General features: G+C 37.9%; 1 protein-coding gene across 2 annotated transcripts; it reads right to left on the reverse strand.

Moving 5' to 3' along the window:
• Positions 1-10: 10 nt before the first annotated feature.
• LOC149840840 (Transducin/WD40 repeat-like superfamily protein) lies at positions 11-20,793 on the reverse strand. Of its 2 annotated transcripts, none has more exons than XM_090003372.1 (4): positions 20,404-20,793; positions 19,599-19,780; positions 19,321-19,516; positions 11-1,201 (listed from the first exon to the last, which is right to left on the reverse strand). In XM_090003372.1, exons 1-4 carry the CDS (start codon positions 20,524-20,526, stop codon positions 179-181), a joined length of 1,524 nt encoding a protein of 507 aa, XP_089859498.1. In that variant the 5' UTR covers positions 20,527-20,793; the 3' UTR covers positions 11-178. The 2 variants fall into 2 exon arrangements, with proteins under 2 accessions (XP_089859498.1, XP_089859499.1); XM_090003373.1 differs by having other exon boundaries at positions 19,321-19,526; positions 20,404-20,737.
• Between the last annotated feature and the right edge of the window lie 5,737 nt (positions 20,794-26,530).

Consider the following 26,530-nt stretch of genomic DNA (forward strand, 5'->3'; position numbering starts at 1 on the left):
AACTAACGAATTTGAAACTGAAGTCAGGAAACTTTATGCAGATAATAAGATTAGAAGCTTAATAACTTCACAATCATGGAAAAAAAAACAAATATACATGTGATAAGTGTCAAAAGATGTTTACCATTTACATAAGAAGAAAACAGCATACCATTTCTGTTGTGAACACACAAACATGTCATGCCCATATGCATATCGTACCATTTTTATCAGCTGATGCTAAAGGCTTTCCAAGCTCACTCCAGGAGCAAGCAAGAACTGGAGCAGTGTGTTCAACTAATCTAGTCACAGTGTCCGCTGTTAATCTGGACCAGACATATACAGAACCATCAGATGACCCTGCTGCCACATAGTTGTCATCAGAGCTTATGCAGGAACGGCTCCAATTAGTTGCAACTTTGAAGCCATTCGCTTTGAACGTACCACAAACCTCCAATGTCCTTATATCAAAGAGATTATGCAGGTTATCTCTACCACATGTTAAAACAACATTGCCACTACGAGATAATGTGACTGATGTCACAATTTGAGAGTGAGCTGCAACTTCACTCATTAGTTTCCCAGTTCTCATATCCCATAACCGTAGGTTTCCATCAACATGACCACTGCATATTGTCTGCCCATCAGAACTGAAACAAAGTGCATTGCAATTGCTGTGTGACATGATTGTATTGAGGCAGTAACCTTTCTGAAGATCCCAAATCTTGATTGTTCGGTCATAAGCAGCACTCACTAAGAAACGGTTAGATTGTCTGCCAATATCAACAGCACATACTTTGTCAGTATGCCCAGTTAAAGTATGACGGATTCGACCAGAACCCACATCCCACATGTACAAGTTATTGGAGCTACTTGCAGCTATAACAGATTTGTTGTCATGAGCAATGGTTAGGTCAAGTACAGAGCCAAGGCAGCCGGATAGGGTTCCACATAAAATGCCAGTGTTTGTATCCCAAAACTTGACAGTCTGCTCCTGCCCACCACTGATTAACTTATTTGAGTTGTGCTCAAAAATCACTGAAGTACAACTACCCTTATGGGCAGGAATCTTACGCTTGCAAGTAGATGGAATGACAGACTCTGCAAAATCCCCAGAAACTGCTTCACTTTGCCGAACTATACCATCAACTTGCTGCAGTGCAAGTTGCTGTAAGCTACTTGCCCTTAGCCGATCCCTCAGATCTTCATATAAAGCATTAGCCTGTAAAACACAAGGAATTAGCTTTCATAAAATCAATACCATTAAGCCAGGATCCGTGATTTTTCTCCTGAATCAACAAATCAATTTAGTGTTGCAAAGACAATGCAGCCAGTCAAAGCTTTACAAGGAGCACAGGCCAGAAAAATCAATAACTAAAGAAAGTCCTCAAAGTCTATCGCATGGATCAAAGAGGAACGTTAATTCCAACAAAAAGAGATAGAACCTTTATTGTGTGGAAAAATCATCTCCAATCATTGTTCGTGAATCCTACTGTAGCACCTACTCATATTAATACCCTCAGACACCACAAACCCAACACACAGATAAGCAGGTTCATTTATAATTATGATAAATAATCATATTCCATTGGGTTCATGCTCAAAGCCTAGCTTTACCAAAGAGATGCCTCACACGGCCCTAATCAAATGAATGCCCAAAGGATCGTGCAGTAGGAAATAAGGTGATTTGTCCAAAAGTGAACTAAATGCAGCAGGTGTACATATAGAACATCTGTTGTGAAAGACCAAACTCCAAGCTCACGTATGATATACAATTCGCATGAGTGGTCAGCCTACATGCATGCAATTCACAATAATGGTGCATGACCTCTATTACTCTAGATATTAAAAGATGCCACACAAAGATAGGCATCACTTACACTTAGCTGTCAGTCATCAACCATGCCTTTATCTTGAATTTTACATGAAATGTGTGCTGCTGTCCCAATAAAGCTCATGTAGTTTCTATTTTTTCCCTGTTCTTCTGTTCATGGCATCATGAAAAGTAGGTAACAATTATGCAAATGTGATTGCACAAGGACTACGTCATGAAATATATAGATAGGGCTGCACACAAGCTTACTCAAGCCAATCCCAGCCTGTTCAAGCTCAGTTCAGTTCTATATGAACCAAGTTTCGGAAAGAACAAGATATATATATATATATAGAGAGAGAGAGAGGAATGAAAACCTACCGAATAGAAAACCTCCCAAACCTACCCAATAAGAAACATTTATCAGAGTTTCAGTGTTTTTTCAAAATTCCGACCTTGAAGATGTGATCTATGTGTTAAAATGTAAAACTGTACATATATGTATATATAATAATATTATATTATTATTATATATATATATATAAATACATTTTTAATTTCTTTCTTTTCTGTATTTTTTTTTCCTTTATTTTTATTTTTTGTCTTTATGTCATCTAGTTCAGTTTGAACTAGAATGACTGTTGCTAGTCAAGTCCTGTCCAGACTTGACTAGCAATAGAGCTGTTGGACTGACACAGTCCAACAGCTCTTAATAGAGCTGTTGGACTGTGCCCAACAGCTCTATTGAGTCCTCTTTCAGCTGTGTATATAAAGGGGTGCAGCCCCTCTTGTATTTCACTCCAATGCTTCTTAAGCAATTGGTTTTTCATATCAATAAAGAATACATTTTTATTTTTATTTTGTTTCCAGTTATACCCTTTTTAAGGGTTATGCTTTAGTGTCATTCTTGACACTTGCTCTTGTTAATCAAAGCTCGTGTTTCGAAGATCCCCATTTCATTTCATGGTATCAGAGCCGCGGAAGTAATAAATCTTGAGGAAAAGCTGCCTCGGTTTCCGTGCCCGTTTGCAAAAGTGTTCGCCACTTGAAGAGAAGTGTTTTATCACTTCATTGGAGAAGATTTCACATCTTGTTGCATTGTTTTTTTTTCTTTCTTTCTCATTTTCCTTCTTGTTTCTCTTCTATCCCTATTCTTTCTCTCCTTGTAATCGATGGATGACAATGATAAAGTCACCATCATGCCTATGAAACTAAGCGATACGAACTATGTAACATAGGCTTCAATCATGAAGCACCATATATGGGGAAAAGGCTTATGGGGGATTGTGGATGGTTCCGATTCGGAACCTAAGCTATCTCTTACTAAAAAGGAGGGAGATAAAGACGTCCCTCTATCGGAAGAAGAGAAAATCACGGCTATTGCCTCATACGAGAAGAAATGGAAAGAATGGAGAATATCTCATGCGAAGATAATGTCATGGCTTATCAATAGCGTTGACATTAAAAAATGCTCAAGTCTTGCCAAATTTGATCATGCCGATAAGGCATGGGAATACCTTAAGAATATGTATTCCCTTAAAGATATTGCACACGTGTGCAACCTCCAAGAAAAAGTTCGAATGATGACACAAGGAGACAAAACTATTCGTGAATATTACAATGGGTTGTCCGAACTTTGGGAAGAACTTTCCCTTTTAGAACCAAAGTGGCATTGTGCCAAAGACATCGAGCTTCGTCAGAAACAACTCGATGTTGAACATTTTTACCAGTTTATCACTGGATTAAGGCCGGAATTTGAAACCACTAAATCGGCCCTACTTCACCGGGCAAAAATTCCTTCTATTGTTGAAACTATTGAAGAGTTAACAATGGAAGAAAATCGTCTCCGGAAAGGTTCTTTAAAAATTGAAGATGATTCCGTTTTAGCCGTGTCTAGACCAGGGAATCATGTTCGATCATATAGGCCTCCTCACTTTAACCGACAAAATGGTGACTATGATAAGAAGAAAGTTATTTGTCATCACTGTCATGAACCGGGACACTACAGGCCACAATGTCCCAAACTTAAGGAGCTGAGAGAAAAAAGAGCTGCAATTGCTGGATCGGAGCCTAAAGATCAGGATGCACCAGTTTCCCTGGCCCAACTAATGGAGATCCTTCAGCCTCTCATCAAAGGTGCCTCTTCCTCATCTGAAGCTTCAACCGGCGCAGCAGCCTCATCTTTTTCTGATTTAGGTAAAATTTCTTGGCTTCTTGACTCTGGTGCATCTTTTCATATGACCCCAAATAATCAAAGTCTATCCAAATGTGTTAAAAATAAAACAAGTGTGTCAAAGGTCTTTACTGCTGATGGGACTTCTCTTGAAATAGAAGGAATAGGAGATTTTGAAAAAATTTATAAAACAAAAAAAAATTTTATTCCAGAAATTAGACATGTTCCCAAATTAAATTTAAATCTTTTATCTGTATCTCAAATTTCTGATTATGGGTGTAATATTTCTTTTTCTTCTCATGGTTGTTGGGTACAGGATCGCCAGTCAGGCAAGCTGAATGGGGAAGGCCATAGAGAAGGAGGACTCTATTACATGGATTTTTTGGAAATGCCGAAGAAAGCTTTTTGTTATAATATTCAAAAAATAGAGTTGGAACTGTGGCATAAGAGACTTGGTCACCCACATATAGCCAAAATCCAACATTTTCCAAATCTAGGGAAATTTTGTAACTCTGAATCATTTGATTGTAAAGATTGTATTCTCGGCAAAATGAAAAGATTACCATTTCAGAACAGAACCTTTTTCTCTTCAAGACCACTTGAATTAATACACTCGGATGTTTGGGGTCCTGCACCAGTAATTTCTAAAGGAGGATTTGTTTACTATGTTATTTTTGTCGATGATTTCTCCCGACATACGTGGATGTACTTTCTCAAACATAAGTCTGAAGTATTTTCATACTTTCAAACTTTTCATAATATGGTTAAAAACAAATTTCAAAATGATATTACTATTTTTCGCACAGATTCAGGGGGAGAGTTTTTATCCACAGATTTTCAAAATTATCTTAAATTGCATGGCATCACACATCAAAGATCTTGTCCTTATACACCTCAACAAAATGGACTGGCAGAACGAAAACATCGCCATATTATAGAAACCACTAGAACTTTATTAATAGCAAATCAAGTCCTTAAAGACTTTTGGGCAGAAGCTGCCTTAACTGCCACCTATCTCATTAATAGGATGCCATCTTCGTTACAAAATATCACTCCCATTGAAAAACTTATGAACATTTCTCCAGACTACTCTAGATTAAGAATATTTGGGTGCAAATGTTTCATATTTACTGACAAAAATGATAAACTTTCCCCTCGTGCGATTCCCTGTGCCTTTTTAGGATATGCTGAAAACCAGAAAGGTTATAGATGTTTTGACTTCAAAAATAATAAACTATATGTGTCTAGAAATGTTTCCTTTCTTGAAAAGGAGAGCTTCTTTGATTTTAGAAAATTAAAAGACGTCACTGAGTACTCCTTTTTGCTAGATCTAACATCAACATCTGATGAATATGACCTTGATTGTAACTTTGATGATGATCCAAGAATTATTGATCTTAATATTGAAAATGAAGAAGTTCATAGAGATACTAGTATTCAATATTCCAGGCGACAAGAGTCTAATACTCCATGTGCACTTGAGAAATATTCTAACATTCCAACTAGACAATCATCCCGGATCTCGAGGCCTCCAGAAAAGTTTGTATCATACGAGTCTTTCTCACCCACATATAGGGCAGTTATTGCATTAATTCACTCATATGAAGAACCATCCACATATTTTCAAGCAAAAAATGATATCAAATGGATAGAAGCCATGAAAGTTGAATTAGATGCACTTGAAAAGGCTTCTACATGGAATATTCAAGATCTTCCTCCAGGGAAGAAAACTATAGGATGTCGATGGGTTTATAAAATTAAAACCAAGAGTGATGGTACTCTTGAAAGATATAAAGCCCGTTTAGTAGCCAAAGGTTATGCCCAAGAATATGGGATTGATTATGAAGAAACCTTTGCTCCGGTGGCTCGTATGACTACTGTCCGAACCTTAATTGCCTTAGCTTCTATCAAAAAATGGTCTATTTTTCAAATGGATGTCAAAAATGCTTTTTTAAATGGAAAGCTAGTTGAAGAAGTATATATGGAACCCCCTCCTGGTCTAAGTATTCCTAAGGGTAAAGTCCTTCGCTTAGAAAAAGCTCTTTATGGACTTAAACAAGCACCAAAAGCTTGGTATGATAGGTTTAGTCGTGTTATGATTGATATTGGTTTTCAATTCTGTTTAACTGACACTGTTTTGTTTATTAAGAATTCTGATGCAGGGATCATTGTATTTCTTCTCTATGTGGATGATATGATCATCACCGGAAGCGATAAACAGGGAGTTGAAACAATCAAAACACTTCTTAAATCTCATTTTGAAATGACTGATTTGGGCTTGTTGAGATATTTTTTAGGCATTGAAGTTGCTTATTCTCCTAGAGGATATTTATTATCTCAGACTAAATTTGCTTTTGATATTGTTTTCAGGTCTGGTATTACTGATGATAAGAAAGTTGACACTCCAGAAGTTGTTAATGTTAAAATGAAGATTGATGATGGAGAACTTCTTGCAGACCCTACTCCTTACAGACAGCTTGTCGGGGCACTTTCCTATCTATCCATTACCAGACCAGATATAGCACATGCTGTTCATACAGCAAGTCAATTTCAACATGCTCCTACTTCTGTTCATATGGGAGCAGTCATGCGTATTATCAGATACATCAAGTCCTCTCTTTCACGAGGACTTTTCTTATCTTCCTCCTCTTCTCTTGATTTAATTGCATATACTGATGCTGATTGGGGAGGTGATCCCAATAACAGACACTCAACCACTGGCTTTTGTGTCTTTTTAGGGGAATCATTAATCTCGTGGAGGTGTAAAAAGCAGCAGAAGGTATCTCTCTCATCCACCGAAGCTGAATACAGAGCCATGGCAACCACGACCATGGAAGTAGTTTGGCTCCGACGACTGCTTGCTGACATGGGAGTTGAAGCAACAAAGGCTTCACAAATGTGTTGTGACAACAAAAGTGCGATCTACATTGCCAGTAACAGAACATTCCACGAACGCACCAAATACATCGAAATGGATTGTCACTACGTCAGAGAGGAATATCTACACGGGATAATTGATCTGTCATATGTCACTTCAGAATATCAGTTAGCAGACCTCTTTACAAAGCCTCTCGCTGCTCCCCGATTTCACTTTCTCTTAGACAAACTTTCGCTCATTGTACCGTAAGTTTGAGGGGGAGTGTTAAAATGTAAAACTGTACATATATGTATATATAATAATATTATATTATTATATATATATATAAATACATTTTTAATTTCTTTCTTTTCTGTATTTTTTTTCCTTTATTTTTATTTTTTGTCTTTATGTCATCTAGTTCAGTTTGAACTAGAATGACTGTTGCTAGTCAAGTCCTGTCCAGACTTGACTAGCAATAGAGCTGTTGGACTGACACATTCCAACAGCTCTAAATAGAGTTGTTGGACTGTGCCCAACAGCTCTATTGAGTCCTCTTTCAGCTGTGTATATAAAGGGGTGCAGCCCCTCTTGTATTTCACTCCAATGCTTCTTAAGCAATTGGTTTTTCATATCAATAAAGAATACATTTTTATTTTTATTTTGTTTCCAGTTATACCCTTTTTAAGGGTTATGCTTTAGTGTCATTCTTGACACTTGCTCTTGTTAATCAAAGCTCGTGTTTCGAAGATCCCCATTTCATTTCACTATGCACTTGTTTTTATAGGAATCAGTTCTTGGGGCATTTGATTCCGATGCATGGATATGTTTTTATACAGTTTCAAAAATCAACGGCCTACAATTTCATAAATTTTTGAGGCTCCAAATACCATTTTTTTCATCCAAAATGCATTATCCTAGTGTCAAGGTTTTCATTTTCCTATATATATATATATATATATATATATATATATATATATATACCATGACAAGATGGAAAAAAAAAGCAGATGTGAGGGATTCAAGCCCACCACCACGAAGCCTAATGCCCTAATCAGTATGGCACTATGTCACATGGGTGCGGGTGCGACATAGTGCCATACTGATTAGGACTCGGTCAAAGTTGTGCCCATTAGGGGACAGGTGATGAGTTGTGAAGCCTGATTCAGGGTTTTTTTATTTACAGGAGGGAGGGGGGGGGGGGGGGGGGGCAGCGCGGTCAGCCGGCGGGGGTATAAGGGGGGGCGCCCCTGACGGGGGGTTATAGGGGGTCAGCGCCCCCCCCCCCCTCCCTGTAATGAAGTGCCAAATGAAAAGGGGCAAAGTCTTCAAGCAAAAGCACGGAAGCACGCACATACACAAGAGGCCACAAAGGGGCAAAATAAACCACAAAAGTGGTCAAGCACAAAGAGAGGTAAAAAATATTCTTCACTTCATAGAATGCTTCACAAGAAGCTTAGGAAATACATGGGGTTGTGCCCCTTATTTATACACAGCAAGGGACCCAAGGAGGGGCTCCCATAGAGTCGTTGGAGCCCCTCCAACGGTCATATTTATGACCGTTGGAGGGGTCCAACGACTCTATGTGGACCCCTCTCAAATGTTAAAAAGAAAAAAGTAAAAAATAAAAAAAGGAAAAAGAATAAAGGAAAAAGAAAGAAAAGAAAAAGCATATCAATGATATGCGTGTATAGGTGAAATGACAGAAATACCCCTGTGGGGTTTTACAAAATAAATATATATATATTTATATATATAGATAGACACGTAGACATATATATATCATATATATGTATATGTGTCGTAATCTATATATATAGATATATATATATAAATATACATCATATTTTAACACCCCCCCTCAAACACACGGTGAAATCACCGAGAGTTTGCTAAGGAGAAAGTAGAAGCGAGGCGAAGGCAAAGCTTTGGTGAAGAAGTCCGCCAACTGATATTCGGTAGGAACATATGGGAGTTGAATGGTGTCGCGTAGGAACTCATCTCGAACATAATGACAGTCCATCTCAATATGCTTCGTTCGTTCATGAAAAGTGTGATTGCTAGCAATATAGATGGAGCTCTTGTTGTCACAACACAGCTTTGAAGGAGTTGAGAATGAGACACCCATATCTTTAAGTAAGCTTCTTAACCATATAATCCCAGTTGTGGTAGTGGCCATCGCACGATATTCTGCTTTGGTAGACGAGAGAGAAACTTTACGTTGCTTCTTACACCTCCAGGAGATAAGCGACTCCCCAAGAAACACACAATAACCTGTGGTAGAAATACGATCATCGGGGTTACCCCCCCAATCAGAGTCAGTATACGCAAGTAAAGTAAGAGGTGAAGAAGAGGAGAAGAATACTCCCTTAGTTATGGAATTTTTTAAGTATCTGATAATCCTCATTACTGCTGCCATGTGAGTAGTGGTAGGAGCAGTCTGAAATTCGCTTGCACTATGAACTGCATGTGAAATGTCAGGCCTGGTGATAGATAAATATGTTAAGGATCCAATTAATTGACGATAAGGCGTGGGGTCTGCTAAAGGAGTGCCATCATTGGCTCTCATCTTGGCATTGATTACTTCTGGAATCTCCATCCTTTTGTCATCTGTCAACCCAGACTTAGCAATAATGTCAGAGGCAAGCTTCATTTGAGATAGGACATACCCCTTGGGGGAGTATGCAACTTCAATTCCTAAGAAATACCTTAGAAAACCCAGATCAGACATATCAAAATTTTTCTTAAGAATATTTTTAATAAGATCAATACCTTTCTTATTATTACCTGTGATAATCATGTCATCAACATATAATAACAAAATTGTTATGTATTCATTAGAAGATTTAACAAACAAAGCAGTATCTGTGTAACATGAGGAGAAACCATTATCAAGAACTACTTTGCTAAAAAGATCATACCAAGCTTTTGGTGCTTGTTTTAAACCATAGAGAGCTTTGTTTAATTTTAGAATATTACCTTTCCCAATTTCAAGACCCGACAGAGGGTCCATAAGGACTTCTTCACACAGAGTTCCATTTAAAAACGCATTTTTAACATCAAGTTGATATATTGGCCATTGTTTTATGGATGCTAAAGCAATTAGGGTTCGTACACTAGTCATTTTGGCTACAGAAGCAAAGGTTTCTTCATAATCAATCTCATATTCTTGGGCGTAGCCTTTTGCAACCAAACGAGCTTTGTATCTTTCAAGAGACCCATCACATTTGGTTTTGACCTTATATACCCATCTACACCCAATTGCTTTTTTTCCTAAAGGTTGAGGAATAATGCTCCAGGTTTGGGCCTTGTTAAGAGCCTCTAATTCGATTTTCATAGCTTCAATCCAATGTGGGTGATCTTTAGCTTCCTTGAATGAGGTAGGTTCATGATACGAATGTATTAACATGAGACAGGCCCTATAATTCGGCGAAAAAAATTCATAAGATACAAATTTTTGTGGTGGCCTACTAGTACGAGAAGATCTCCTAGGTGGATTGTTATCAATAGATTCTTCTAAAGAGAAGTCTTGAGAGTATCTGTCAATGGCAGGTTGATGTTCATTTCCTATCCGCCGGGTATATACATTTATATCATTAAGGTTTTCATTTTGGGAAGTATTCTCATGTTGTGGTATATTATAATGTAAAATTCCATCACAACTAGTATCACAAGTGATTGCCTCAGGAGACTCAGTCCTAGGAGCTAAGTCGAATAGAAAAGAATAATCGATGTCTTCCTTAGATGTGTGGATATTGAAACCATTTTGATCTTCAATAAAGTTTACATTTCTCGACACATATAATTTATTGTTTCGAATATCGTAGCATCTATAGCCTTTTTTATTCTCACCATAGCCAATGAACACACATTCAATAGCTTTAGGTGACAGCTTATCTTGTCCTAGATTAAGAACAAAACATTTGCATCCAAAGATTCTTAGTCTATTAAAATCAGGAGTAATTTTAAAAAGTTTTTCAAAGGGCGAAACATTTTTTAAAGAAGAGGAGGGCATACGATTCACAAGATATGTTGCGGTAAGAAAAGCTTCGGCCCAAAAGTTTTTAGGAACATTTTTAGACACAAGAAAAGTTCTTGTGGTTTCGATTAAATGTCTATGTTTCCTTTCCGCAAGACCATTTTGTTGCGGAGTTTTAGGACAAGATCGTTGGTGCAAAATTCCATTTGTTTTAAAATAATTTTGAAAATCTTTAGACATGTACTCTCCTCCTGAGTCGGACCTAAAATTGGCTATATTGTGTTGGAATTGATTTTGAACAAGAGCGTGAAACTCTTTAAAATTAATGAAGACATCGGATTTATTCTTGATCATGTAAACCCATGTGTATCTAGTAAAATCATCAATAAAAGAAACATAGTAAGAGAAGCCCCCTTTGGACATAACGGGTGCCGGTCCCCATACATCGGAATGCACAAGTTCAAAAGGCCTTTTTGACACAAAATTGCTATGAGAATATGGAAGAGAGTGAATTTTCCCAAGAATACAATCATTGCATGTAAATGTATTTGTATTACAAAATTTTTCCAAAAACGGAAAAAGGTACAACTTGGAAATACTAGGGTGTCCAAGTCTCTTATGCCAAGTCTCAATATCTTTGGATTGAACGTGATTACAAAATGATTTGGATGGCAAAGACAAAAAATTCATATAGTAAAGGTCCCCTCTTCTATGGTCTTGCCCAATCCGCTTCCCGGACCGGAGATCCTGCACATAGCAATGGGTTGGTGAAAACGAGACATTACATTCAAAATCGATAATTTGAGAGACGGAAAAAAGATTCAAATTAAGTTTTGGAATAATTCGGATTTTGGGAACAAAAAATTCTTTGTTTTGGTCATAAGTTTTCTCAAGGTTTCCAATACCTTCAACATTTAAAGATGTTCCATCGGCGGTGGATACATATGATTTAAATTTATTGAGACTTGGTTTTGATAAAAGTGATGCATTTGGAGTCATATGGAAAGAGGCACCCTAGTCAAGAATCCAAGAGGTCATACCTGGAAAAGAGGAAATGGCGGCACCGGAAGTGGAAGGTGAGGAGGATGATGTAGAGGCGCTCATCTTTATAAATTGTTGAAGAGTTTCGGTAAGATGAGCAATGGACTCCTTTATGTCACCATCCTTCTTTGAATCTTCATTGATGATTGGAGGAGTTTCCCCCACGGAAGCCACCTTCTTCTTGAATCTAGGGCAATCGGGACGAATATGGCCCGGTTCATTACAATTATGACAAATAATTTTTCTTCCTCCACCACCATTATTCTTCCAAAAATGTGGTGGTTTACATGTTCTTACACTGTTGCCGGGTCTAGACACGGCATGCACTTCATCAACATCTCTTTTCAAGGCCAAACGGGTTTCTTCTTGACATAAATCGGCCAAAATATCACTTAGAGGGGTAGAGGCCCTATGAAGTAGAGATCCTCTAAGTTGTTCAAATTCGGGACGAAGCCCATGAATAAATTGAAAAAACCTCTCTTTTTCTATTTGCTCTTGTCTCATAGCAATAGCACTTCCTTCTCATTGTGGTTCGAGAAGGACAAGTTCATCCCACAAAGAGGATAGGGCACTATAGTAGTCCCTAATGCTCATATCACCTTGCTTGGTAGCTCTTACCTTTTCTTGTAGAAAAAAATGCCTAGCAAGGTCTCTTTGGGTGTACATGCCTTTCATAAAAAACCATGCTTCATTAGCCTTTTTGAATTTTGCAAGGTTTGCACAAATCTTCAACTCGACATTATTCATGAACCATGCTAAAATTTTAGCATGTTCACTTTCCCAATCTTCCATTTTAGAAGAATAATCAAGAATAGCTTTTTCCTTTTCTTCTTCATTCAAAGCTTTTTCCTCATTTCCTTCAAATTTAGTTAACTTCAATTGTGGTTCCGGAATGGTTCCACATACATAACCCCAAAGCTTTTTACCTTTGAGATTATTCTCCATAGCGGCGGCCCACATGCAGTAATTGGTCCCATCCAATTTGAAAGATAGATCGATTTTTGCATCTTTGTTGGCCATTTAGAAAAACAAATTAATAAGACAAGAGAGAGGAGAGGTATTACTTGTCAAGGTAGAATCCGATGAAGCCTTCTTAACCAAGGCTCTGATACCATGTAATGAAGTGCCAAATGAAAAGGGGCAAAGTCTTCAAGCGAAAGCACGCACATACACAAGAGGCCACAAAGGGGCAAAATAAACCACAAAAGTGGTCAAGCACAAAGAGAGGTAAAAAATATTCTTCACTTCATAGAATGCTTCACAAGAAGATTAGGAAATACATGGGGTTGTGCCCCTTATTTATACACAGCAAGGGACCCAAGGAGGGGCTCCCATAGAGTCGTTGGAGCCCCTCCAACGGTCATATTTATGACCGTTGGAGGGGTCCAACGACTCTATGTGGACCCCTCTCAAATGTTAAAAAGAAAAAGTAAAAAATAAAAAAAGGAAAAAGAATAAAGGAAAAAGAAAGAAAAGAAAAAGCATATCAATGATATGCGTGTACAGGTGAAATGACAGAAATACCCCTGTGGGGTTTTACAAAATAAATATATATATATATATATTTATATATATAGATAGACACGTAGACATATATATATCATATATATGTATATGTGTCGTAATCTATATATATAGATATATATATATAAATATACATCATATTTTAACACTCCCCCCCCCAAGAATTTTTTTTTTAAATTCTGTAGCCCAGAAATTTCCCAGAAATTTAAAAAAAAAATCCAAAAAATGGACCAAAATGATCCTGGGTGCATTGACCGCACCCAGGGTCGGGTTGACCGAGTCCAAGCCGCACCTGTGTCGACGCAGGTGCGTCGACCTTGGAGCCGAGTCCGTGTGACATAGGTATGGCACTATTTTTTTTCGAGTAGTGTATGGATTGTAATAAAATAATCTAAGATTAACATATATTTTCAAAAAAAAAGTGAGATTAAACAAGATTTAACAAGCCCAAGCACAATGCTTGGACTTTTAAGCTATGTCACACGGACCGGCTGGGGAAGCGACGCACCCGCGTTGACACGCCCCGACATGGGTGCGGCTTCGGACTCGGTCAACGAAGAGTCGGACTCGGTCAACGCACCGAGTCCGAGTCCGTTCACTTTATAGACTTGGTCAGCTTTGACCGAGTCTATTTTGGTCCATTTTTAGGACAAAAAACTACAAAAATATATATTTTTTTAAAAATATATATATAGCCAGACTGTGCAATGCAGTTGCACAGTCACAGACTGTGCAACTGCATTGGGTGTGATCAGGCATGTGTTCAGGATTTTATTTTGATAGGCAGGTATTAATCTCTACATAGTGGGCATTTTTTGTTGGGATAATCACATATATAAGATTTTGAAGGCCCATTTGTTTACTATTGCTGTTTACTTTTATATAAAATCAGTGAATCTTATACATATCAGTTGTTTACTTTTTAAAAATATATATACATATATATATATAACCGAGTCCCCGTGTCCAAAATTTTTGAAATTGTGCCGCACCCATGTCGCACCCGCACCCATGTGACATAGCTTTTAAGCGATTTCAAAGTAATATGAAGGAATGAAGAGTCAACTAGAGGTTCGTCATCCATGCTCTGTTTTTGAATTTTACATGAAAACATGCTGCTGTTCTAATGAAGTTTGTGCAATGTTGATCTTTTCTTTTGTCTTTTTTTTTTCCTTTTCTTCTGTTCATGATCTTATGAAAAGTGGTTAAATGTGATCAACCAAAGTACTACGCCATGAAATAACTATGGAACTATCGGATTTCAAATATTACAAAATGAATAGATGAAGGATCAATTACATTCCATCACATAGCTCCCAAACACAATAGAATTCAAATGAGGGCATGATCGTGACTGCTCAATTGGTAAGATACAAATAGGTCATTTCATCATCATGATTCCTAAACAGCACATCCAATTACAGTGATTAAGAGGCTAACCCCTCTAGCTTCTAGAACCAACATTTTCAACTAAAAAATCAACCTACTGCAATAACTTCACCAACTTTTTACTCCACACACTTCCCATGCAAATTGCTTTATTACTCGTGACAAAAAAACAGTTTCAAGATTAAACTTAATAATCCCCTTTTTAGGTTCAAAGATTCCAAAAAACTTTCGGGAAAAAGTATAGTTCATAGATATACTTTAAACAAATATTCACTTTGAAGCAGGGTCATTTGAGATTTGGAATTACAAAATGCATCAAGAGTTGGTAATTCTTATTTCATGTCATTTCACTCCAATAAGTGATGCATACTTAACTTCGATAAGCTCAAAGTTTATTTTAGGATAAGCAAAGCATGGTTTAGTTAATTGAATACAAACTACATGTATATCAATGTCAAACCTTGGCTCCATTATAAGCTAGCCAGTTTAATTGGCAGGTAGGTTTTCTCATCATATAAGAACATATTACACTTAAATTGATGAGAAAGTCCATTTAAGTTCATGAACATATTGAACCCACACTGTGACCAGACTTCTCGGTTTCATGAAATATTTAGAATCCTTTCTTGAGAAGTACAGAGGGTAGGTCATATTTGAGATGACCAACTCTCACAAGGTCCTTCAATACATGATATTCCATCAGCCAATAGCAACTAAGTGTGTTCAGATATACACTCTTTTTCTACTTTAATAAAAGAAAATTTTAAAACTTTATGGAGGCTTGTGAAGCGAATCCCATAGGTTGCCTAAACCAATAGAATGTCTTTTCTGGGTCCTTAGAAAGGAGCAAGACAACGTCAGTATCTGCCCTAGTTTAATAGTTGTCCTACTTCTCTACATTTCATTATTTGTAACCTTATTCCTATTTTTTAACTGTATAGGAAGAATAGTTATGTAATATCAAATTTAAATGTTTATGAAGTCCACATGGAAGACACTTGTCCTTTTAGTTCCTCCTAGTTTTGTTGTTAGCAGCATGATCCACCTATTATAAGATAACACACTTCAATCTCCTATTCAATTCTTCTTTCCACTCCTTATGAAAAGCTGCCAACTTGGATGCTCCGAATGCCAAACTCCACAGTTTTCTTATTAAAGTGGTCATGGTTTGAGAAATTCAATGTTACAATGCATCCAGCTGATTTTAGATCTTGGTACACTGGATACCTAATCTGTATGCACTCCTTCACAGGGAATCTCTTTCTCTCTTTCCTTTGTCTTAAATTAATATAGTTTTCTTGTTAATGATACTAAGTTTATCTCCATGATAAGCACTAACTCCACAACTGGTTGAGATGATTGATCTAATTATCACACACAATTTCTTGGTATTGATGGTACACCTCCCGTGCATACATGCAATGTGCTATTTCAGATGAAATTCGCTCTGAGCTTGTGCTGGACCCATGTCGCAAATGCCAAGGGTGTTAATGCTCCATAAACCTAAAATGCTAAGCTACTCCACGCTAGTGACAAACCTCTCATTCTGGTCAACTGCTCAACATCTTGGAGCTCTCTCACATGCTTCACGTTAGAAAAGAAAAAGGAAGAACTGATGTTGCCCTTATTTATTTTCCTCGGTCAATTTTATCTTGCAAAAATTAGTATTTGCACTTCAGATCACCTGTTACATCAAGTCTACCCTTCCTCCCCTTAATTTCAGCATTCAAGCTAACAGCCCATACCAACATTGATTCCAAACACAAATTTAGAAAACATAATTCAACTAACAAGTTCTTGGTCACAGTCTCCTATTCCATGGAGATATAAGAAGTCCATCCCTTTTCTGCTAATAATAGGATGTCTTTTCTACATCCCTCCATCTTTTGGGATAATTAAAAAGAGAGCTACAGTATCCTTCAACAACACTTTCATGAAAGTGTCCATCATATGAAGTTGGAATGCAACTTTTTTTATGAATAAATACTAAATAGTGTCACATACAAGCCATATATTCCAGCTTAATTACTTATGAGTCCATATTATCCGTACATTTTCTTCTTTCACCTAGCTAAAGTCTTTTCCATCTTCCTATGAATAAGCCATTCTAACCAGTGTATAGGGGATCTTAACTCCTAAAGATATTATGGCCATTTGACAAAGCTATAGCAGTGATTGTGGTGGATCAATAGTATGTAAATATTATATGAATTTTGGCTTACTTTGAACTTATGAAACAACATCCCTTGTCTCAGAGACTCTTCATATCAGTCACATCTAGGGATGCACACGAGCCGAGCTCGAGCCGAGCATGGCATGTTCAAGCTCGGCTCGCCCACGTAAGCTGGTGTTCAAGCTCGGCTTGAGCTCAGACCAAGCCTAAACCACTGATGTTCAGGCTCGGCTCATGCCGAGCCCGAGCCGAGCTCAGCTCAGTTCGTTAAGCTCGTCCTAAGCACAACGAACAGAGTTGACCCGGGCTCAACTTATTAAGCTCAGTTGGGCATCAAAAGGCAAATGCAAGTTCCAGTTGGGACACAAACATGGAACCATCACAATTCACAACCAAAAAGGGGTTTCTAGTTTATTGAACCAACTTGGGAAGGGTCGCCCTATGTGTCATGATCTTTCTTGTCAGATGTCATAGTTGTCGAATGGGAGAAAAGGGAGTCAAAGAACAACATTAAGATGGTTGGGCTCCGTGTAGAATGTATGGGCGACCTCTACAAGCGACCGGAGGAGCAGCGCCGACGAGTTGTGCTCCTTCCCAGGTGTTGAGGAACCAAGAAGCTTCTCCTCCAACGGTCTCCGACCATCGGATAATGCAAGTTGTGGTAGTGGTGGCGGCGGAGGCAGTCGGACCACTGCTGCTGCTGTTGTTGCTGCCTGGGGGGGGGGGCGAGACTGTCGCACATGGTGATGCAGATGTGAGGGTTCTCCACTGTCTGATGGAAAGAGGGAATAGGGGCCGCAACAGAGAAGAGGGGAGCAGTTGCAATCCAAGAACTGCAGCCACTGCTGGCGAAGCCAGGGCTAAGGTTTTGAGAGGTGGGCTCGGCCAGGATGTGGTCGAGATTGGTGACCATCTTCCATGAGTCTCCGATGGTACAAAGGAGGTTAGAACTCTCTGTTGATTCACACGGATTTCTGGTTGCAGCAACAATGGTGCTCTCGAAGCAAGACCTGCGCCGCCACCACCTTTGATCCCCTTGAAGTCGTTGATAAACCCTTCCATCCATTTGTAACCATCGTTGAACCAGGAGCTACTTAAAGCCACCTGTGGATCAGACACTCTGAACTGTCCTCTCGCTCTCCCAAATCGCTCTTGGGGTGCCCTCAAACAGCTTCTACTCCTCGTCCAATTTTAGCACCTCCTGTGTCAAACGAACGCAGGGGCGTTTGGAGGAGGAACCCGAGTACTCCTCGAAGACGGATGGGTAGCTCCCGATGAACTTGATTGCCCTGGTGGGCAACCCATCTCCACATCCAAAGCCACAAAAATGGGGCACTCTTTATCAGGTTCTTAAGGGCAACCATTGCCTTGAGATGCTTCTCCTTCTCCACGACGTGATTGAGGCCCCTGTCCCTCACCCACTTCATCTTCACAAATCACGTCCACAAATGATACCCTCCTGATGAGTCGGTAACCCTATGTCTCCTCGAGGAGGTTAGCACGACGACAGAGGAGTGGCGAAGAGGTTGGGATTCCATGGATAGACCTTGAAAAAGATTGGAAGAACAAGAGTGGAAGAGAACAAACGGCGGAGAGAGAGAGATGGGAGAGAGAGAGAGAGGATGGGGCTCGAGAGAGAAGGACGAGACCCGAGGGCAAGGACGGAGCTCGAGAGAGAGGCACATGGCCCCAGGGCATGGACGGAGCTCGAGACAAAGGGATGGGGCTCGAGGATGGGGAGATTTTAATTTTTAAATATTTTTTATATTTTTTATATTTTTTATATTTTTTATATTTTTTATATTTTTTATATTTTTATATTTTTATATTGTTTATATTTTTTATTATATAAAATAAAATATGAGTCGAGTCTTATCGAGCCTACCGAGCCTTATCGAGCTCGGTAGGCCAATCAAGATCGGCTCGTTTGCTCGGTCGAGCCTAGGAGCTTAGTTCAAGCTCGGCTCATTTACTGGATGAGCCGAGCCCGAGCCGACTCAGTTTGTTGTGCATCCCTAGTCACATCCCATCCAAATGGAAGGCTTTTCCTAGCTGATCCACATTCAGGTAGGAAAAGAATCATTGTTCATAAGAAGCTCTAGTTGTTACCATACCGTGGCAGCATTTCTCCTTTTAGAGTGAAAGAAAGGTGCCAACAGAAGTCCTTGAATATAGAATTGACGTTACAAACATAAGACAAGGTATTATCAATTTATGAGTCATATAACGTCATGAATCAAAAGGGAAAATGATAAGCAAGAAACTTGTATCATAAAGAGCATTATGAAGGGCACTATAAGAGGGAATGACACCAAGTAGCAATGGTCATGGATATCATAAAACTGCAAATATTGGCTCAGATTGCGCAGATTAGGGGCACAATCAATAGTACCTCATTGAGCTGTTCAGCATGTTGCATCTTTTCTGCCATCCAACGATCAATCAACATCTTGTTTTCTGATTCTACCTTCATCGCTTTCTGCACAGCATCGTCCAGACGTTCTTTAAGTGCCTGGTTCTCATCCATAACCAGGTCCAAAGCTTTTGATCGCTCCTCCAAAATGATCTTCAGCCGAGATGACTCCTCCCTGCAAAAGACTGCCACAAGTCAGGCATGATACAGCTCACTGAGCAAGTAATCAGAAAGTAAGCTTCAGGTGCTATGCAAACCTTTCTTTCTTAAGCTCATCTTGGAGCTTACTCATTGCTTCATCCTTTTCTTGAACCAAAGCTTTTAAGGTTCTGCACTCTGCCACTTCCGTTACAAGCTGTTCCGACAAACGTGATTGAGCTTTGTAGCATTGTTGAAGCTCCAGCTCAAGGCCTTCCAATTTCTCCTTCCAAACTGATGTCTGAATCAAGTTCATGAATAAGTCACAATTTTCTGACACACTAACGGGGAGTTTGAATTCACCCACCCTCCAGAAAAGTGGGATAGGTTGGGGTTCTGAATCGAATACAATAATGCAAAATCCCAACTTATCCCAGGGCTAAGGATTAGTCGGTTCATCCAAATGGCGATAATGGAAGCACTTGAAATCCCAGAGTGAGAAGAAACGATAAAAATTTCGATTGGCAATGCCCCATCTTCCAAGAACTCTCGCCAAAAAATACTACAACTCTCATTATTATATTTCCATCAACGAGGATAAAGATTTTCACATAAAAAGAAACCAGAAGGTAGAAATAGTAAAAATTAGAACACATGAGATATCACGTTGAATATGGAATACCATCAACCAGAATTTATATATACTCTCAGAATGTGATATAAACGATTAACAACTCTTACTGAGGAAATGAAAATTACCTAAGAGCGACGATAACCCACGAAAAAAAAAATCAAAACCATGATATGGGTGTCTCATTTTATGTAACAAAATAGAACTATTTGATCGAAATTGTTACATAAGAAGCCATTTTCACCCACAAAAATTGACGAGAGAGAGATAGAGATAGAGCATGTTATGCATACGGGAGATAAAAGTGGGAGCGAGAGAGCGATGAAAGCAGGGGCGTGGGCTGCTTCCTCGAGCAGGTGGCGCTGCTTCAGTGCCCTCAGTGCGTGTTTGATCGCGGCCGCTCCAACCTCGTCCATGGCTCCCCGATTTCACGATCCGGCAAGATTTTCCAAGAACTTTTCTTTTCCTGATTCCCCTTCTTCTCCCGCACTTGGATTTTTCCGATTCATGGAAACAAAATTACCCCAATCATCCCTCAACCAAAAGACGACGGGAAGGTGACGACGCCGATCCTTTCCCTTTTTCTGCAGCAACAGTGGCGGCGAAAGATCTCTCTCTCTCTCTCTCTCTCTCTCTCTCTCTCTCTCTCTCTCTCTCTCTCTCTGCACACAAAACGGGTTTTCTTGTTCGCCTTTGAAATTAAGCGTTTTAAATGGCCAACTCTCGCGAGGTATTCAAAATATCGCGACATTTTCCCAAAAATGTATATATCGCGTTTTCATTGTGATATTACATTTTTAATGGCTACTTTTTTGCAATAAAGCATGTGGTTTTGTTTTTATATATTTATATGTTTATTTCTTTATAAGAAACTATTGTTACATTTTTCATCTATTTATTGTTTTCGATATTTTGTCAAAAAAATGCGAGAAATATAAATATGCAATCTTCATAAGATTTTCACTTTAAACTTTTTTTCGGATAATCCAATAGAAAAAAAACCATTAGCGGTTGCACCATGGCTGGCCTCTGGTTGGTAAAATCCTTAAGGTCCCCCTGCCCACGGGGGAGTACACTCAGCTTCGACCTTGCAGCAAGGGACGCCACCTGTGGGTTTTGAACTTGTGATGTCCCGTCAACTTGGTGACATTCACAAGTCACCCCTACCAGGTGAGCAGAACCCTTGTGGGCCACTATAAGCAATTGGTCACCTAACCTGACCTGTATCAAACCCTATAGTGTGGTTTGGTAATAAATGATAAGGTTGAAGGGTCCGATTAATATATGGATCCTGGTATAGTTTGTAAAATTTCATACGAGACCCAGGCCAACCAGAGTTCTGACTAAGAATTACAATTTTTCAATGTAAAAAAGATAAAAAAATATATTATTTTACCTGTTCGAGTTTGGTTCTTGTAATCCTTATAGGATTTCGATATGGTTTCTCTTATGCTGGGTTCAATTGGGACCAAACCCAGTCCTGATACCATAATCTCAAATCAGGCTTGGGTCTGGTTTCATCTGGGTCTGAACCAAATTCAACCAGTTGACACCCTTACTATACACCTTTCTTTTTCTGCTTTTCCTGTTGGAAAATAGAAAAATTAGCAACTTTTGATTGTATCATGCTCTCTGTTCGAAACGACCTGTATTATTAGCAACTTTTGATTGTATCATGCTCTTTGTTCGAAATGACCTGTATTTTTTTTATTAAACGGAGAAAAATGACCTGTCTTTTACCATGTTGATATTTTTTGGATCAAGCTCAAAACTCATCTACATGGTTTGTTTGGTCAAAATTCATGTTTTAGATCGTTTGATTGCATTGTACAAGAATATTTTTAAGAGCTTCAAAAATCAATGAAATCAAACTATCATTTTGAGCGAAAGAATTTCTTATGATTTTTAAGAGACAATGCAATCAAAAGATTTTCATGGTTCTGGAAGAAAGCCCAGCAACGTGGTGGCCAGGTAAAAATAGGTAGGGTTGTTTTTGAAATATGATCAACATGCAAGAAAACAGAAGGCTCTAATGACCTAAAGAAGTAGAATTTTGAATAATTTATGAGAAGCAAACATTGTTTTCAATTAATTCCTAAAATGAGGAGGATTGTATTTGACCAAAGTCGAAGTGAGCATGAATAATGTCTCCTCAATCGGTCCTACCAAACCATGCCTAAGTTTACATGCAATTCATGTCAGCTGGGCTTGATTCTAGACTCCTAGGTTCACATAAAATAGAGTTGACATTGTAGAACATGATTTTGACAAGTTGAATAGAGCAAAGCACAAGATTGATCAGGCGAAGACAGGTCCCATCTCGGTCGTCAAACCTGTTATCATTGCAAAATTTTATTTTGCAAGTCAAACTGACCTTTGAAAAAAAAATTGAAAATAACTCGCCTCCGTTTTAAAATGTGAAAAAAAACTATAGAATGGGACTCGTCTGTCGATACGAGATTCAATCGTTCCTGGCGCCATAATCATGGGAAATCGAACCAAGGATCAATCAAGTGCTTTGTTTTGCTCAACTTGTCTAAACCAGAGTTCTATTTTCTAAATGCACAAGGAATCAGGCATGTGCTATGAACTTTGGAAAATTTTGACTGAAAATATGATGTTTGCTTCGAATATTGGAAAATACTTGAAAAAATGATGCTTTGAAAATCGTGAATCACATTGGGAAAATACTTTTGAAGAAAAGGACACTTAGAAAATTGTGAATTTGGATTTAGAAAATTATTTGGGAAAGGAAAAAACTTTGAAAATCAATTTTGAGGAAAAGTCAAGCAATTTTGAGAAAATAGATTTTTCTGAGATTGGATTTGAAAAAAAACCCATCAGAGATGGGCGTGTGGCCCTATGAAATCTTTTCACGATGCCATCTAAACCTAAATGATACATGAATGCCATTTGAGAAAATATTTTTCTGAAGAACTTGAAGAAAATTATTGATAAAAGGAATTTATGTGCCTTATAGAATTTAGATGAAATATATTTGCCACATATCCCTGACTATGGCCACGAATACGTATTGAATATAGTTCATTTGATTCTAAAAGGGAAAAATACTTAGAAAAGTTTTGAAAATATGGAATGATTTCTGAAAATGCCCAAGAATGTAGACCATTTGTGGCTTAAAAGAAGATGATAAATTTGGATATTGTTCGTATTCTGACTATGGCTACAAATACGAACTCAATCAAGTTTATTAACTCCTTAGAAGCGAGTGCACGTGCCATTCATGTAGACCATGGTGGAATTAAAATATGCATGAATCATCATCCATCACACGAATCATATTATTAAAAATAAACTATATGCAATGCAACCCTAATCTAAGCAGGAAAAGTAAATTCTTATTCCAAATTTATAATTACAATTTACATCTTTCAGTTGAATCAGGACTCCGCAAGCATCCTGTTTTTATGATTTAACTAAATAATGCATCAAATGAATTCCAAATTCTTGGAGCTTCAATGGAGAGGGTTGGAGGAGAAGGGAACCACAAATTGGAGAGAGAGAGTGGATGAGAGAACATGTGGGGGTCGACCAAGAGGTCCCCTATTTATAATTTTTCAAAACCCTTTTGATTAGGGTTAAAGAGTTTGTTTTTTTCTAAATCTCTTCTTAATTGATTTAATTAAGGGGGGCGATTTTGCTTGGGAATCCTACCCTAACTAAACTCTAATTAGTCAACCCTAATCAAGACTGATAATTAGTATTAAAAAATCTCAAATGTGGCACCCCCCTTGTGGGCCCACATTTGGTTTTAAAAGTCCTAATTACAAGTTTTAAAAATAAGGTTTTAAAAAAATGAAAATAAAGGTTAGGTTTTAAAATCAATTTTGATCTTTTTGAAATTTTAATTCAATTAGGAGACTACCAAACATGAACTAGCCTAGACTTCTTCAAATGTGGCGCCACCTACTATGTGCCCCATTTGATTTTTCAGAAAAATAATTTTTAAAACCTGAAAACAAAAGGGTTAAAAACAATATTTTCAAAAAGGGTTTTAAACAAATAGTAAAAATCAAAATTCTAAATCCTCTAGAGTCCTAGATGAATTAAAAACCTCTCAAATATGGCGCCAAGTATGTGGGCTCCACATCTGAGTTTTTGAACATGTTAAAATAAAGGTGAAAAGAAGTTTTTAAAATAGATGGGAATGAAAGCAATGAACAAATTTGAGTCCTAAACCAACTGAAACTCCTGACTAGAGTCCTAAAATTTTGAAACTCTTAAATTTTGGTTTTTGACAGACAAACGAATAGATTTTGAAAGATCTTCTAAGATATTAGCAAAAATGAACAAAAAGACGAAACCAGGGTTAAAGTTCTAATCAACTGAGACTCTAGAATAGAGTTCTAAAATTTTGAAACTCTTAGAATTGGATCAATTTTTGAAAAATAGGTAAAATAAGAGTAAAAAGATGAAATCAGAGTAGAGTCCTGAACCAACTGAAACTCTGGACAGAGTCATAAAATTTCGAAACTCTACAATAAAGTCCTAGATTTTTGAAATTTGATTTTTTAAAAGATAAATGAAGTAGTTTTTAAAAGATTTTCTAAAAATTGAAGTCAGAGTTAGAGTCTTAATCCAACTGAAACCCTGGAATAGAGTCCTGATCCGACTAAAACTCTAGGATTGTGGTTTCTTTTGAAAGATTTTCTTGAAAATAGGTAAAAATAAAAATGAGAAATAGAGTCTTAATCCAACTGAAACTCTGTGATAGAGTTTTAGTCCGACTGAAACTCTAAAATTTTTGTCTTTTTAAAAGTCAGATGAGAAGATTTTTGAAAATAAGTGAAAAACGGGAATAAATGATGAAATCGAGATAAAGTCCTAATCCAACTAAAACTCTAGGACAGAGTCCTAGTCTGACTGAAACTCTAAGATTTTGGCCAAAATAAAGGAAATGGATGAGGGGTAAGGTTACCTCTAATTTAAAACCAAAATAAAATTTTGAAAAGGTTTGAAAAAGTGAAAAGACAGAGTCCTAAATCAACTAAAACTCTGAAATTTGAGAAATCTGGATGAAATGAGGGATCTGGAAGTGACACCACCTAGATGGGTCTCATCTGATAATTGAGATGAGTTAAAATTTGATTTCAAAATAAATCTAGATTGTTTTTCTAAGAAAAATGTTTTTGGAATGAAAAATGCAAAGCCCTGAGGTTGGCCAAATGGCAAATATTGATCTAAAACCCATTTTTTTTAAATTGATTTTAAAAGAAAGGTTTAAAATCGAATCTGGATTAAAGATTTTTTGAAAAACAAGAGTGTTGGATCTCGAGAATGGAATGCAATGCGATAAAATGTAATAAAATGATAGGAAATGATATGCAATGTCATGCAAAATGCAAACCCTAGATGAGAGATTTAAAATCCCAGACCTCTGGCAGAGACAAGGAATTGGAAATTCTTGTTCGAGGATAAAAAATTGATAACTAAAATTTGGCCAAAATGGAGATTAAATTTTGAAATATTTGAATTTAGGGTAGAATTCAGGCTCTGAATAGCCCTCGCTCAGATGTCGACCAACTGGTTTCCTGAAAGATTTAGAGAGTGGGTCCCAGTGGCAAAAGGAAAGGGTTTGTGAGCGAGGGTGGAAAATTTGGGGTGTTTACAGATGCCCCTCTTTGCTACTAAGCCGGTTGAAAGTCGAGCTTAGTGGCAAAGAAAAATACACCAAAATTGAGCTATAAAAATGCCTCAGTTAGAAGAATCTGACTGGGTATGAAAGAATTTGCTCTGGTATTAATGATAGATATAGAATGGAGAATGAAGAAAAAAATTTACCTCATCAAAATGAGGCTCAGGCTTGACCCTTACCTGAATGGGAAGAAGGTACCTCACAAAGGAGACTCTGATTTAACCCTTACCTGAATGGGGGGAATAGGATAAAGAAGAAAATTCACCTCATCGAAATGAGGCTCAGGCTTGACCCTTAACCTAGATGGGACAAAAAATATCTCATGGAAGAACAAGGTTTAGGCTTGACCCTTACCCTGGATGGGACGAAAAATACCTCGTGGAAGAACGAGGTTCAAGCTTGACTTTTAACCTGAACGGAAATGGACAAAATATCTCACGAACTGAGGCTCAGGTGTAACCCTTAACCTGAACGGGCATGGACAACAGAATCCTCGGATGAAAAAACCATGATAGAACCTTCGGATTTTGCACAATAAATCCGAGAGAGGTTTGTAAAAGAATGAAAATGGGGTTCCTTAAATCTTGAAAAGGGGTTGATCTTGGGTGTCTCATTGCTGAGACTGAATGACTTTTAAAATAATAACCTTTTGTAAAAACAATTCAGGTTTAACCCTTACCCTGAACGAGAAAAAGACAAAATCCTCAAAAGAAGAAACTATGATGAAACCTTGAGATCTTGCATAATAAATCTGAGTAAGGTTT

The sequence above is a fragment of the Nuphar pumila genome, chromosome 4 (assembly GCF_984573655.1).
Source record: "Nuphar pumila chromosome 4, dmNupPumi1.hap1.1, whole genome shotgun sequence".
Lineage (NCBI taxonomy): Eukaryota > Viridiplantae > Streptophyta > Magnoliopsida > Nymphaeales > Nymphaeaceae > Nuphar > Nuphar pumila.

Excerpts from the sequence above, each read along its gene's own strand:
- LOC149840840 (XM_090003372.1), bottom strand. The coding sequence starts at position 20,526 with ATGGACGAGGTTGGAGCGGCCGCGATCAAACACGCACTGAGGGCACTG. Across the intron at positions 19,781-20,403 it reads CGCTCCCACTTTTATCTCCC|ACATCAGTTTGGAAGGAGAA; the intron begins GTATGCATAACA and ends AACTTGATTCAG. Across the intron at positions 1,202-19,320 it reads ATGCTGAACAGCTCAATGAG|GCTAATGCTTTATATGAAGA; the intron begins GTACTATTGATT and ends TGTGTTTTACAG.